Raw genomic sequence first — 15128 nt, 5'->3', positions numbered from 1 at the left:
AGTAATCAGAGGGTTCTAGAACAAAGTTATATCCATTGTTACATCTTTCATACAATTTCAAGCAATATGAGTTTGATACATGTAAGGGGGGATAAATTGTTGGGATAACAAAGGCATACAAACTCAGATTTCTAGCCTTCATTCTTAGAGAGCTTTAGGTAAAAGATTTTTCACATTCTCTTAAAAATTCTTCTACCAGCCTCATCAATAGAAAGTTCTTCATTATAGATAGCTCAAATTACTCATATTCAACTCAAATTCATTTTCATTTGTCCTCGGGGTGATAAAAATGGCTATCCCTTTGTTTCTTATAATAATTTTTCATGTAATTAACAATGTGTTATTTTGCTGATCGTCATGAAATCCTTTGGCAAGATAAAAGCCAAGATGGTTTGGAATGCAGTAGATGATCTTGGTCTTTCTAAATTAAGTTCTTTCTAAGATATTAATTTGTATCAGTCAATGAATGAGGAGTAAATAAAAATTGAGACAAAAAATGGCCTATCATGAATTATCAATCTGGGAGGGGAAGACTCTTCTGAAGATGATAGAAGGAGGGAGGGAATAATTGATAGAACTAGGTCTTGTTGGAAGAGGCTGGAAATGAGATTAAGGATGCAAAAGGAAGAATTATCCATGAACTGGAGAAGAAAGAATTCTGAGGATTGAAAAGGAGATAATGGTTGAATAATAATAATAACTAATATTTATTTATACCTCATTTAGTTCTCACTTATATCTCATTTAATTCTCAAGGCCTCTTTCTAGTAGCTGCTATTGTTATTTGCATTTAAAGGTTAAATTATCTGTCCAGGGGTATGTAGCTAGTAAATGTACAAAGTGAGATTTGAATATCAAATCCAGTAATAAACCTACTAAAGCATGAATTTATCCTTAAGTGAATTTGAAAGAGATTATACCTATTTGAAGATCTGTGGGCTCAATAGAATAGAATGAAGTCTTTCACAGATTTTGGGCAGGTTTGGGGTAGGGCTTTGAGTGGAAAAGATAACCTGAGTAGGGGAATTCGATTGGAATTCTACAGAAGATAAAGTCTACTAAATAACAGTAATACCCAGTTATCAGCACGAATTTGTATGAGTGACTGTTGACCCAGTTTTATTATTTTTCTCTAAAGTATGAATGTAAAAGTTGAGAAAGATAATAACAGAATTTTAAACAATTTTTGGAGAAGTAAAAGGGTGAATGGGATGAAAAAACAAAGAAACCAAAATGTCTTATTGGTACTTTTTAATCATGATTTCACCATTTTTCTAAGACCGAAAAATCTTTCCTTGTTTCCTATCTGAGTTTTTCCTTCTAACAAAGGAAAACCAGCCCTAAATATTTGAATCACTGATTATTTGTGATAACTCTTGCAGTATTCTGTCCTAGTTACTCTTCCTCATCTTTCATCTTTACAGAGAGAAGAAGCTTTCATCATCTATTTTCCCAGACCATCAATGATTTTTTTCCAGTTTAGAGTATGATTTCCTTTCAGTGTTCTGTTTTGTAAAATATTCTTCTAGTTTACACTATACATAATACATTTTATACTGTTCATTATTTACATTTCATTATATATATGTAAATATATATATAATTATTTTTGGGGTTTTGCTTATTTCACTCTCTGGCAGTTTATATAATTTTTTCCTCTATGTTTCTGTGGCTTCCTTATAACCTTATTTTTTAAATTGCCCAATAATATTCCTTTGCATTATTATGTCACAGCTTGTTCAACAATTTCTCAATTGCTGAACACCCAATTTGTTCTATTTTTTAAAAAGAAAAAGTCTTTTGGCTTTATTGTTTGGATAAGGCTTTAAAATAATAGGATCAATTAAAAATATGGATCATTATATATAAATCCAAATGACTACTTTCCTTCTAAGCAATCACTTGTCTTTGAAGGATGCTTAACACTGGTATACTCTTTGTAAGTGCCTTCAAAACTAGTTTACAAGATAAAAATCTGTTTCATTATTTTATTATTTCCATCAATTGCCATCACTAGATTCAGTTCTGAATGACTTGAGGCTGGTTTTTGGAAAAATGCATCCATTTTGAAAGGATAAAGATTAGCTACCATTTACAAATATTGAAAAGAATGTGATGAGGTGCAAATGATGAGATATGAGAATAGAGGGAAAGACATCCCCTAATAGCAATGGGATCCCCCTTGGCCAGTGGCAAGCTTTGCAAAAGAAAGAATTCACAAACCCCAATGAATACAAGCATGACGTTTGTGGCAGAAAATGGAATTTAATTATCCTAAGAAGCCAGCTTTCTAGGAAGACAGACTTCTTAGTGGGTAAGACAAAGGTGGATTACACCGAGAAGAAAATATCTTCCAACACTGGGCAAAGTCCTGTTTAGGATGTCTACAAAGATTCAGAGTTGTCTTTTACTAGCGTCTGAGGCTTGGGACTTCAATTCAATTCAATTCAAAACTGAATGAGATTACTTAACTGGCAGTTTGAGCAACTCAGTAGAGGACTATCAGGCCCAGATCTCCAACTGAATGAGACCATTTAACTGGGAATTTCCCTCAAGAACAGAAGAGTGTAATTTTCCCAGGGTTTGAGAATCCCCACTAAAGGGGACAGTTTACATTGGGGCCCCAAAAGTTAAGGGGAACACAATTTACTTCATATGCACCAGAGGCATACATCTTTCTGAGGACTATTGTAAAAATATTTTAACTGATTTTGTATTCCCATTCTTTTGTGTTTTTGATCCTGCTTAATTCACCATTTGGGACTAATCTTCTTGACGTATGACTTTATTCATGTTATCCCTTTGCTCAAAAGTCTTTAATACTCCCTTACTAAATCTCACCTTCTTAGAAGCCAAATATTTGTCACTCTATAGTGTGTTGTCCAACTAATTTGCAGTCTTTATTTCTGAATCCTCCTTTTTTCATACATTTCACTTCTCATACCATAGGTATCCCTCCATTTATCTCCTGGCCCTGATTTTCTGCCTTTAGTCTTCAAAATAATCTCTTTTTGTAATACTTTTTCCTTCCTTTTATGTATATTCACCTACTAAAATATAAGATCCTTAAATGCAGTGATCATCTTTGATTGTGCTTGTATTTATATTTTTAGTGGTTAGCATGATGCCTGAAACATAAGTGCTTAATAAATCTTTCCTTAATTTCTTTCTTCCTCCTTCCCTCCTGTCGAACTTAAAAAGAAATGGGGGCCATTAAACCATATATAAAGGATCCCAGGAAGCTGAATATTAACTTAGTTTTTGTTTAAATATTTTCTGATTACATTTTAATCTGGTTTGGGCCATATTTGGGAGTGTTGTATACCATGGCTCATATTGTATGTGCTTGATACCTCTGCTCTGAAATCATTGTATTGTGCTTGACTAAACATGTCCATTTCTTTCAATTGATAGGCATATGACATGGACTCAAGGCCCATCATCCTGGTTGCCTTTCCTTGGTTTGCCCTCAACATATCAGTATTCTTTTGGTGTCCAGAACTACTCTAAATAATGTCAAGTGTGGGCCCAATATAGTGAAACTATGACCTCCCTCTTCCTGGAAGATATCTCCCACTTAAACTAAGATCCTATTTACTTTTGTTACTGATGCATTACACTACTGCTTCATTGCATTTGAAGTGTACCAGACTTTTAGTTCTTCAGAACTACTTATGTCTATCCATGCTTCCCATATGCTCCACTTTTTATGTTGATATACCCCTGTATTTCACACCAAAGCTCTAGACTCTCAAGGTTGGTTTGGATCCTGACTCTGCGATTTATTGTGTTGGCCCTTCCAGATTTGTGTCATCTCTAAAAATAATGAAAATAACACCTATGGCTTCATCCAAGTCATTGATAAAAATGTCAAACAGCACAGGATCAACCACAGATCCTTAGGATACTCTACTGGACACATACCTGTCACATTGACACTAAACCTTTCACAACCACTTTTTAAGGTGTTCAGCCAACCAACCAGTTCATCTGAATGCATCACTATTGCCTACTTTATTTTTTCCATAAAAATATTATGAGATGGTTTTTTCCTTTTGTTCTGATTTTTCTCTCCCAACCTAACTCATATGAAAATATGTAAAAATGAATGTACATGTATGCTCTAAAAAATGAAATTTAAAAAAGAATATTCTGAAAGGTACTTTATCAAAAGCTTGTTAAAATCTTGGCAGACTACATCCATAACTTTTCCTCTAGCTTTCCTCCTAATTTACTTATCATGTTAAAAATCATGAAATGAGGTTATTCTGGAATGACCTGTTTTTCATGAAGTCAAGCTGATTATTGTTGTCACCCCATTTCCTTTCTAAATGTTGACCAACCATCTTTTTAATGATCTGTTCTAGAATTTCCCCAGGGACTTGAAGTTAGGTTTACTGGCCTATAATTTTCAGATTCTGTCTTTTACCCTTGAAATAAAAAAAAGCAAGACATTTGGCCATCTCCAATTTTGTAGTCCCTTTCTTATTTTTTATGATCATTTATATATCACTGACAGTGACTCAACAGTCCCATCTGCCTTTTCTTTCAGGATACAAAGATATAGTTCATCTGAGCCAGAATTTATCACAGGTAGCTACATGTTATCTTTGTATTAATCTAGAGTATCAACTCCCTATTAGTCATTTTTGTTCTGTCATTCCCAGTATTAAGGCCATTGTCCTTAATAGAGAACATAGGAAAAAAAAATTCAGTAGCCTCACCTTCTATCTGCTATCAGTAGTCATTGTTTCATGGACCCTAAGCGAAGACCCTATTCCTTCTTTGAACCTCCTTTTTTTCCTCCAATAGATTAAAAAAACACCCCTCTTCCCTTTTTTTTTTTGTCCTTAGCTTTTCTGTTCAGCCTTATCTCATTCTGAGTTTTAGCCTTCCTAACACTATTTTTTACATCATGTGTTATGTTCTTATATTTGCATTTATTTTTCTTGGCCTTGCTTCTATACATTCCTTTAAAAATGCCTTTGAAAAAAAATTATTTTCACCCACCCACCCAAATTTTTAACATTTGTTTAAAAAAGTTTTTGTATTCCAATTTTTCTCTTTCCCTCACCTCCTCCTGCCCTTAGTTCTGAGACATGTTTAGTTTTGCAAAACCTATTACCATTTTAATCTACATTCCTTTTAAAAAATTTAAGTTGGCCAACTCATTTTCCTTGGTCTTATTTGAATTAAACAATTTTAAAATTACAATTAAGTTTATAATTAAGCTTTTTTATTATAGCTTTTTATTTACAAAATATATGCATGGGTAATTTTTCAGCATCGAATTAAACCATTTTTCCCCTTATTAGACTTATTTCCCTTTTGTGTCTCCATAATTTCCACTTTGAATATCTTCTTGATTGGATTGATATCTTCTGAAGTATTTTATTTAGTTCATGGAATCCAACCTATTTTTGTTTTTGAAATCTGCTTTCCTCAAGTCTAGGGTTTATGTCAGACTATGTCTAGTTTTCCTCATCACAGAGTCTAGGATGGAATAGTCACTATCCTCTCAAGTTATCTACTTTCCCCTCCTTGCCTCCAGCAATTACCTCCTATCTGTTAATTGATTTAGATGAATAGTATTTCCCCTTGTTGGTTCATCCAGTTTTTAAATAATGAAATTATTATGAAGGCATGTCAAGAAATTATTAGTTGCTAAGCTTTTGGCACAGAGAGTTCCAGAAAATGTCTGGATAATTGAGCTATTGTTTTAGACTTATGATCTACTTTTAAAATTCATGATCCATTTCCTCTTTTTGTTCAGGTGGTCTATGATATACTCATGATAAAAATCATTTGTTTCTCTCTCCTCCCAACCAAATATTCTGTTATACACTTTCTTCTAAATGTCTGGATTTCCTCACATGAGTTTATTTTCTTAATATATAGTGCTCTCTAGCACCTCAACCCTTTTGTTCTTAAATTGCTTTTCAACTGTGTCCAACTCTTCATGACCTCATGTATGATTTTCTTGGCACAAATACTAGAAGGGTTTGCCATTTCTTTCTCTTGCTTATTTTATAGATGAGGAAACTGAGATAAATATGATTATGTGACCTGCCCTCGTTCACACAGATAGTAAGTATTTGAGGCTGGATTTGAACTTGGGTTTTCCTGACTCCAGGCCCTGCATTCAATCCAATGTGCTACCTAGCTCCCCAATTATAACAAACATGTATAGTCAAACAAAACAAATCTCTGTGTTGTCCATACTTTAAAAATGTCTCATTCTGCCTCTTTGAACAGCACATTTCATCATCAGTCTTCTTGAGTTGTGTAGGTCATTACATTGATCAAAATTCTTGAGTCTTGTTTGTTTTTACAATATTGTTTTTGTATAAATTATTCGGTTTTGCTTCTTAACTCTGCATCAATGCATATAATTCAAACCAAATTATATTAGAATCATCCCTTTCATTATTTCTTATGACACAATAGTATTCTATTACATTCATATATCATAATTTGTTTGGCCATTCTTCATTTGACGTCTATTCCAGTTTCTAACTATTTGCTACAATAGAAAATATTGCTATAAATATCTTTGAATATGTGTGTTCCTTTATCCTTGCTTTGATCTCTCTGGGATATAGGTTTAATGATACTGTTGTTGGATCAATTTGTTGGATTTTTGGATACAATTTAATAACTTATGGAGCATGGTTCCAAATTGCTTTCTAGAATGATTGGACCAGTTCATTGCCCCACTGGTATATTCACATACATTGGCAATACTTTTTATCTTCCTTCTGGATGTATTATTTTTTCTACTTTTTGTGACAAAGAAAGGAATACTTGCCTTTAGTTCTGTTCAGTTTTGTGAGGTTTCTGTGTTAGGTTTTGAATGTATACCCCTGGAAGACAATAGGCTTACCATCCCTCAGAAGAGGATTATCAACTATTATTTCTCTTCTCTTCTGCCTCTTATTCAGCAGTTCTTAAAGTGTGGTCCAAAGAATCTTGGGGTCACTGAAACCCTCTCAGGGGGTTCAAAATTAGTTTCTATTTCTAATATGGTAAATAACCATAAATGTAACCCACATAAACAAATTCTTTGGACACATCCTCAACAATTTTTAATAGTATAAAGAACAAAAGTTTGAGAACTACCATCTTATTCGATAAGAGAATGACTGTTTTGTAATTTATCATTTGACTTATCATTTGGTTTCTAAAGGGTTAAATGATTTCCCCAAAGACACATTGTCCTTTTTACTCATTCCAGTGACTGACTCCATCTGGGTGAACCTCATGACAACTCTTTAGGTTGGTAATTGGTCTGCACAACTAAATGGAATTGTTTCCTTTTATCTAATAATCCCTCTCATGATCTCATAGTCACACAATCTCAGGACACTATTGTATTTGGCAGAGATTTTTCATTCATTACCTCCCAATATTAGCTTAAAGGAGTATATGTTCACAACTGAAAATGAGATTACATTTAGTGTAAATGAGACAACAGAAAAAGAAAAAGTAAAGAATAGATCTGACAACCAACCATTTTACTAATTTAATTCAATTCAGTAGTAAATTAGCATTTACCAGGTACAAAACATTGTGCTAAGCACAGGAAAAATAAGTATAAAAATAAGAATGTTTACCCTTTAGAACTTTATCTTCAGCTGGGGAGATTCAACATTATACCAGTAAATTGTTATGAAATTTATTCAAAATAGTTTTAGAAGAGGAAAAGCACATACAACTGGGAAATGAAGATCAAGAAAGACCTTGAGAAGCCATGGATCCTGGGTTTTTTTTGTGTGTGTGCATACATATTCATATATATGTATACAAACATACTCATATATATGTGTATATGCATATATCTATACCTATATCTATATTTCTCTATCTACATACACACAAATACTTGTATATATGTGTGTATAGAGTGATATATAAATGCTAGTTGTTATCTTTGTTATTCCAAGAGACAGAGGTGAGAGAGAAGTACATTCTAGTTATGAAGGACTGACTATGCATTGTCATGCGTATGGGAGATGGAATACTATACATGGGGGCAAGAAAATAAGGCAGTATTGTTTAGCATATGTGGATTAAGGTAATGTACAAAAAATGTTTGGAACATTGCATTGCTGTCAAATTATTCTTGGCCTGAAATGACAAATGGCAGAATTTCTTTTATTCTAGAAACATTAGAAAGCCATGGAAGATCTTATGGGAGGAGAGTGGAATTGATTAGATTTGTGCTTTAAGATTATTTTGGTATTTGTATCGAGGATAAATTGAACAAAGGAGACCATGGAAGCAGGAAATAGAATTAGGAGGCTATTGAAGGAGTTTAGGTGAGAGATGATAAAGACCCGATTTATGGTGTTGGTTAAAAAGTAAAGTGAGTAACAAGTAGTAAATTGGATGGGCAAGGATTTGTGGTGGTTGAAATGATGAGACCTAGCAAGCAGAATGAAAAGTTGGACTACATATTAAGAATTTCTGCTTATTTTTAAGGAGAGAATTTAAAAGGAATGAATTATCTTATCTTGTCTTTTTTTTTTTTTTAAAGACAACTCTTCAATCTTCCACACAGCTTTAAACCAGTCAATTATTTCTCTTTCCCACCCTTATGCTGTCCAACCTCTCTGTACCAAGAGGGAAAGAGTTTCATGGTGGTTCCTTTCCCCTCTATATATGGGGTGCAGAATCCCTAAAATACTGTGTTCTGAGCTTATTAAGTCTCTGCATGAGCCTGACTAACTGGAAGTATGGTCATTCTCTGGATAGAAATAAGGATAATATGGTGGAGGCACATTCAGGGAGAGAGATAGTGATTTCTATTTTAGTGATGTTGAATTTGAGATATAGGTAAAGATGTCCATTTAGCAGTTGCTGAAGAATGTAGGAGAAAGAGCTGAAAGTTGGGTCTATGGATCTAGACATCACATGCATAAAATAATAACTGAACTCATAGGAATTGGTGAGGTCACTGAGAGAGGTGTAAAGAAAAAGAGGAGGGTCAAATAAAACCCTAGAATACACCTATTCTTTAAGGGGAGGTTCATTGGGATGATCCATGAAAGGAATATTCTAGGAGGAGAACCAGGAGAGAGCAATGTCCTAAAATCTGATGGAGGAGAGAGTATTCAGTAGATGAAAGGTGATCAACAGTACAAAAGTCAAAAAGGATCAAAAAGTATGAGAACTCAGAAAAGAGCATAGTATTTAGTTATTTCTAGATCATTGGTAATCTTGGCAAGTACAGCTTTAGTTGCCATGGGTGTGGAATCCAAATTGCAAGAGGTTGAGAAATGGGAAGTAAATTAAGTAGATGTTTCTTTCTTGGGAATTTGTCTGTGACAGGGAGAAAAGATACAGGATAACTTGAGAGGTGATCAAAAATTTTTTTTTGAAATGAAACATCTTCTACTTGTTCATTGTGAATCTGAAATTTCAAATTTCAAAGCAGTATTTATTTAAAGATCTTTTTTATTTTTATCTTAAGACTTCTCTCACAATTAAAGGCTAATAAAACATTTTGTTACTTTTAGTTGTAATGTGTATATGATACTATATAGGAAGGAGGGGCCTTGATTTTGAAACACAGACTTCATATGTATGATTAGGAGGCCATGACTTAGAGTCATACTTGATTTACTGGATGGTAATAGTGTTTTGAAGAAATTAAGTTCTCTAACCCTCATTTCCCTTTTATATCTTCTTTAGCTTCAGCAAGGAAATTCATATGTAACTCCTTCCCTACTTTCCCACTTCACCTGCTAGCAGAGACTCACATAATTGTGTCTAGCTTTTGAGGGCTTATCTTCATAAATCTTTTTTTTCCCTTGGATTTAACCCTATATAGTTGTTGGGATGGGAGTTAGTCTTGCTGTATTTCTTGAAATAATATTTCTTTTACAGTTTTTCCATTTGGTATATGAAATTGCAACCATCTTTACTGAAGTAAGCCATGTCTCTGAAATAATGGAAAACTTGACTCATCTGCAACTGCATTGGGTCCAATATAAATGTATTCTGCTAATGCATTAGCCTACAATTAAAGCTTATTGCTTTGCCAGTTGTCCCTATTAAATTTTTAGCATTTTTGAATATTGCATTCCACAAAGATTAAGCTTATTTGCATTTGTAGACCATAAGAGCTTTTTTCTTGCTTTCTTTTAATGAAGAATCCATCCTGAAGTCCAATAACTTTTATGGGAAATGGTCTTCAGTGATCTTACATCGAGGACTGTGCACCTTTATGATGAATGGATCAAAGATGCTGGTAAGTTACTAAATTTCTTGTATGCCCCATAGAGATCTCCTGTTCTCTTTTTAAAAATAGGATATTTAATACTATTTTGTTGCATTTAAATGAGTACTTTGTGGTCTAAGTGAAAATTTTTCCTTTCAAGTTAAAAGAAATGATTAATTTTATTGCCAGGAAAGAAAGTATGTAGAATTATATAATTTAAATGAAACATTCAAACTGAGAGAGGTTAAAATGATTTTTCCCAAGGTCACATAACTAGATGTCAGACCCGCCTCTCAGTCTGAAGCTAATATTTTAAGTTAGGGTTTAAAATAATTTGCCCTTTTACCATCACCACACAAACACTTAATAAGCTCAGTAGACTATATATTGAAGATTCTATTACCTCAAATGTAAAGGGGAAAGGAACCACTTTGAAGCCATCTACCTCATGATATAGGAAGTTGGGGCAACATAGAATGGGTATAATAAAGTAGAGAGAAGTGGTCTACCAATCAATGATTGGTCCAAAGCTGGTCTGAAATATAGAAGAATTGAGCACCAGGCCAGAATCACAAGGGACCTGAATTCAAATCTGACAAGACACTTAACACTTACTAGCTTGTCACTCTGGGCAAATCACTTTAACCCCAATTTCCTCAACAACAACAACAACAACAAAAATATAGAATTTTCTTCTTCATCTTTTTTTTTTCAAAAAATCATCTTTTCCTTTTAAATTCTCACCTTAGAGAGAAGTAGGGTTTTTGTTTTGTTTTGTTTTGCTTTGCTTTTTTAAAAAAAAAAAAACATAGTTCAAGATTTACTCTTAAGATTTTGGGTGGCATTGTACATAGATATGAAGAGGTTGGTGAACTTGGGGAAAAATATTACATCTTTATTTTCACTGATCTCTAACTAAAACTTAGCATTTCCTTTAATGATTTAAAAACATTCTGAAAGAAGTAGTTTACAGGTTTCACCAGCTGTCAAAGGATCCATCTCTCTCTCTCTCTTTCTCTCTCTCTCTCTCTCACACACACACAGAGTTAGAATACTGCTTTCCAAGTTTATTTCCTCTATTTGGCCAAGAGCTTCTGTAGTCAAGGATCATTTTGGTCCTTCCTGTGTTTTTATTTGCTCACCTTTGAATATATGTCAAAGAAGAATAAATTAGTTAAGACTACAATAACCTGGGCTCAAGATTGAGGGCCTGGAATCTTGACTTTGACCCGAATTCTGGTACCCATAGCTCTTGGGAAATTTGCTGATGTTAATAGTTTTTTGACCTGTGATGGCATGGACATCATGACTATTAACGTCAGCAGGAAAATTCCATGGTCTAGGAACTACAAAAAGCCAGAATTTGGCAGTAGATCAAAAACCTGCAAATCTTCCACAGGTTCAATAACAATGCATGTATTTCAAAGCAAAGCTAATTAAAAGTAACATTTGTCAAGGGCACCTTTGATCCCTACATACAGATTGCTGGATCTTAGTGTAATATAACTAGTGCCAAGTCATGTGTATCTGATTGTTCTGGGCACACTCTCTGGCCAGGTCTGTTAGATTTTATTCCATCCTTTCCACTAGGGTTTTCCAGGATTGAGGAGTCTCCCTTTTCTTGTCATTGGCTGGAACCACTAATGATTGTGTTTTTTAAGGACTGACTTACTAGCATCCTAGTTTCATTTAACTATTTAACATTAGATTGGTAAGAATAAATACATCAATATTTTCTCCAGTGCTTAGTGGACATTATAACTCCATTAATATTATCTCAGTCTTAGGGGGAAGGAGTAGAATTCAGCTCACAGTTCAGCTCAATCCCTACATGGCATTTGTCCCGCTAAATTGAAGTTCAAAGCTCCACTAAGCCAAGATCCAGGACCCTTGCTCCTCAGGGCTTCCCTATGGGACTGGATGGATAGCGAGGTGGCACAGTGGATAGAGCACTGGTTCTAGTGTTAGGAAAACTCTTCCTGAATTCAGATTTGGCCTTAGGCATTGACTATCTGTGTGACCTTGGACAAGTCACTTACCCCTGTTTGCCTTCAGCTTCCTCATCTGTAAAATGAACTAGAGAAAAAAATGGCAGACCACTCCAGTATCTTTGCCAAGAAAACTCCATATGGAGTCACAGAGAATTGGATATCCCTGAAAAATGATTGAAGAACAACTGGTTGCTAAATTTCTGGATCCCAATGATTTGAGCTCCCAGGTTAGAGACTTGTGTTTCTATACCTAGAAATGAAAAGGATGATCAAAAAAAAGGTCAGAACTCCCATTCTATTTCTTGGGGCCACATGGTTTAATTAGGTGAAGGAGAGAGATGGCTCTTAGATCCTCCCCTTTTATTGCTTGTTGTACCTGATGTGAGTGACAGTGCAAATGCAGAAAAGATCCAGCCATTCAGTCAGACATTTTTAAAGACATGGTATTTCTAGTTATATGGCCAGTGGAAAAAGGCTTCTCTGAACCACACGGTACATCAACTCTGAATGTCCACACATGCACCAATTCTCCTGTCTCCTGGAATCAGGCACTTGGTATTTTTTATGTGAGTGAAGCCATCTTAGATGATCTGGGCTTATACCAAATGCTCATTACAAATGTAATTAATGAGTAAAAGGAAAGTATTATTCTACTAATCAAGGAGCTAGAGAGAACTGTACATTAAATAGCTAGGGAAATAAGAATTTTGTTAGTGTTTTAAAAATCTATTCTTTGTATCCTTTAAGGATTGAGAAATTAGTATCCTGGTTCCATTTAACTACTTAACAATAGATTAGCCTTCTTTGAACTCGTCCAAAGAGGCAGAATGGCATCAGGGCTAGAGAAAATGGAGTCAAAAGTTTGAGGATCTCCATTCAAGTTTCACATACGACCTGTGGGATCCTGGGCAAATCCCTTAATTTGTCAGGTCTTTCAGACAACTCTTTAGAGTTAGTTGTCTAACTTCTTATAGTTATAAGAAGAGCAGGTATTAAATTGCATTGGTAGAGGGAGTTTCCTCATTTGGAGTTCCCCTATACCAATGAAATCAACTAATCTGATTCCAAAAATATGTATAACACATTATTATTATATGGAGCATGTATGAGACTAACACTTTTTTAAAAATGGCTTTAAACACTTAGAAGAAATTAATTGTTTCAACTTCTTTTTTGTGTCTTCCTTTTTTTTTTGGAGGTAATCAGGGTTAAGTGACTTGCTGGGAAGCCTATGGACAGTGAGGTTGTATTTGAACTCAGTTCTCTTGATTCCAGGGTCACCGTACCACCTACCTACCTGTTCTCTAGACTCTGAACTTCCTAACTTCACCTTGTCTGTTCCTTGACTTGTGTTGAGAAGAACTGGTTTTAGAGTCAAAAAAGCTGATTTTGAATATAATATCAATCACTCAGTCCTTAGATTTCAGTTTCTTCCTCAGTAAAATAAAGATCTTGGAATTGATAAATAGCCTTGAAAATTACTTCCAGTTCTTGATCTGACAATCTGCAATCTTACTGCCAGACTATGAGTCCTTTTTTAAGAAAACAATACTTATACCAATGTGCATTCATGGAAAGCAGTTGTGGGATGGGAAAGAAGGGACAGGAAAAAAGCCACATGTTTTCTCTGTCTCCACTGTGAGCACACCCAGAATAAAATTATTAGCCTATATTCAGTCAAAACATCAAAGGAATCTGGAAATAAGAAATTTTTTATACAATGAACATGTTCCTTAATTAAAATGTCTGTTAAAAGACAATACATACATATATATACACATATATGTATTATGTATATATTATATATATGTATATTATATTATATATATACATGTGCACACATAGACATAGATATATTAATATAAAATGTCCCCCTCCAATTATGTTAAAACAATTAAAAAAAATCTGGGTTTTTTCCTGAAATCATCCTGCTTTGAAAATGAAAAAAATGACATCTTTTCCCAGAGGACAAGATTTCTATCATTTCCAAAGATTGGGGAGGGTCTCTAGAATTATATTTCTTGGTTCAACTTACTTTGCAAGAACAGAATGTATTCATTTTTTTTAAACACACACATGATAAGCAATATGGCATAGTTTCTGAAGTGCTGGAATTGGAGTTGGGCTTTCTAACTCCAAGATTTGAAGATTTGGAAGATTTGAACCCATTGCTTTCTAACATTTACTAGTTTGCTAGCTTTATGATGATAGTCACATCATGTGTGTCCTGGAAACTCTCTAGGACTATAAGATCTAGATCTATATTATTTGAGGGGGTTTCCATGTGGGGAAAAAAATAATAAATAAAAAGGACCTTGAAGGTCATCTATTCTCCCCCCCCATTTCACAGATGAGGAAACGGAAAAGTTATAACCTGTCCAAGGAAACCTCTACATTGGTAAAATTATAGCTTCTAAATACAGAAATCTAAGTCCACTTTAAATCAGAAATATTTAAACTTTAAGCTGAAAGAAGTTTTGATCAAAGTAAAAGATTATTTTTAAAACAAATAATTCATTTTCTTCTTTCTTCATATGAATCAATAATCCTATGTCATCCTAAATCACTTTTATTTATGTGTTCTCTTTATGCGTACAGTAGTGGGGGGGGGAAGTCCTAGATGATGTCTTTTAAAAGAAAAAAATAATGAATGAGATGCTTTCCCAAGTCAAGAAATGATATAGTAAAATTAAAGTACATTCTGCTTATCCAATCATTCCAGAGAGTAATTTGGAATTATGCCTAAAGGGCTATAAAACTATGCATATCCTTTGATCTAGCAATACAACTTATATATATATATATATATATATATATATATATATATATATAATTTCAAAGAGATTGGGGGTGGTGGTGAGAATCTATTAGTACAAAAATACCTCTTTGTGTGGTGGCAAAGAATTGGATGTTGA

General features: G+C 34.0%; 1 protein-coding gene across 1 annotated transcript in view; it reads left to right on the top strand.

Moving 5' to 3' along the window:
* The window catches only part of ELOVL7 (ELOVL fatty acid elongase 7), a 108119-nt gene that overhangs the window by 66221 nt on the left and 26770 nt on the right, over positions 1–15128 (top strand). The window contains exon 2 of the mRNA XM_031965375.1: positions 10155–10252. Within this exon, the coding sequence (XP_031821235.1) occupies positions 10189–10252 (64 nt within the window). The 5' untranslated portion in view covers positions 10155–10188. The remainder of the gene's footprint in view (positions 1–10154; positions 10253–15128) is intronic.

The sequence above is a fragment of the Sarcophilus harrisii genome, chromosome 1 (assembly GCF_902635505.1).
Source record: "Sarcophilus harrisii chromosome 1, mSarHar1.11, whole genome shotgun sequence".
Classification (NCBI taxonomy): domain Eukaryota; kingdom Metazoa; phylum Chordata; class Mammalia; order Dasyuromorphia; family Dasyuridae; genus Sarcophilus; species Sarcophilus harrisii.
This window is presented reverse-complemented; position numbering and strand designations above follow the sequence as displayed.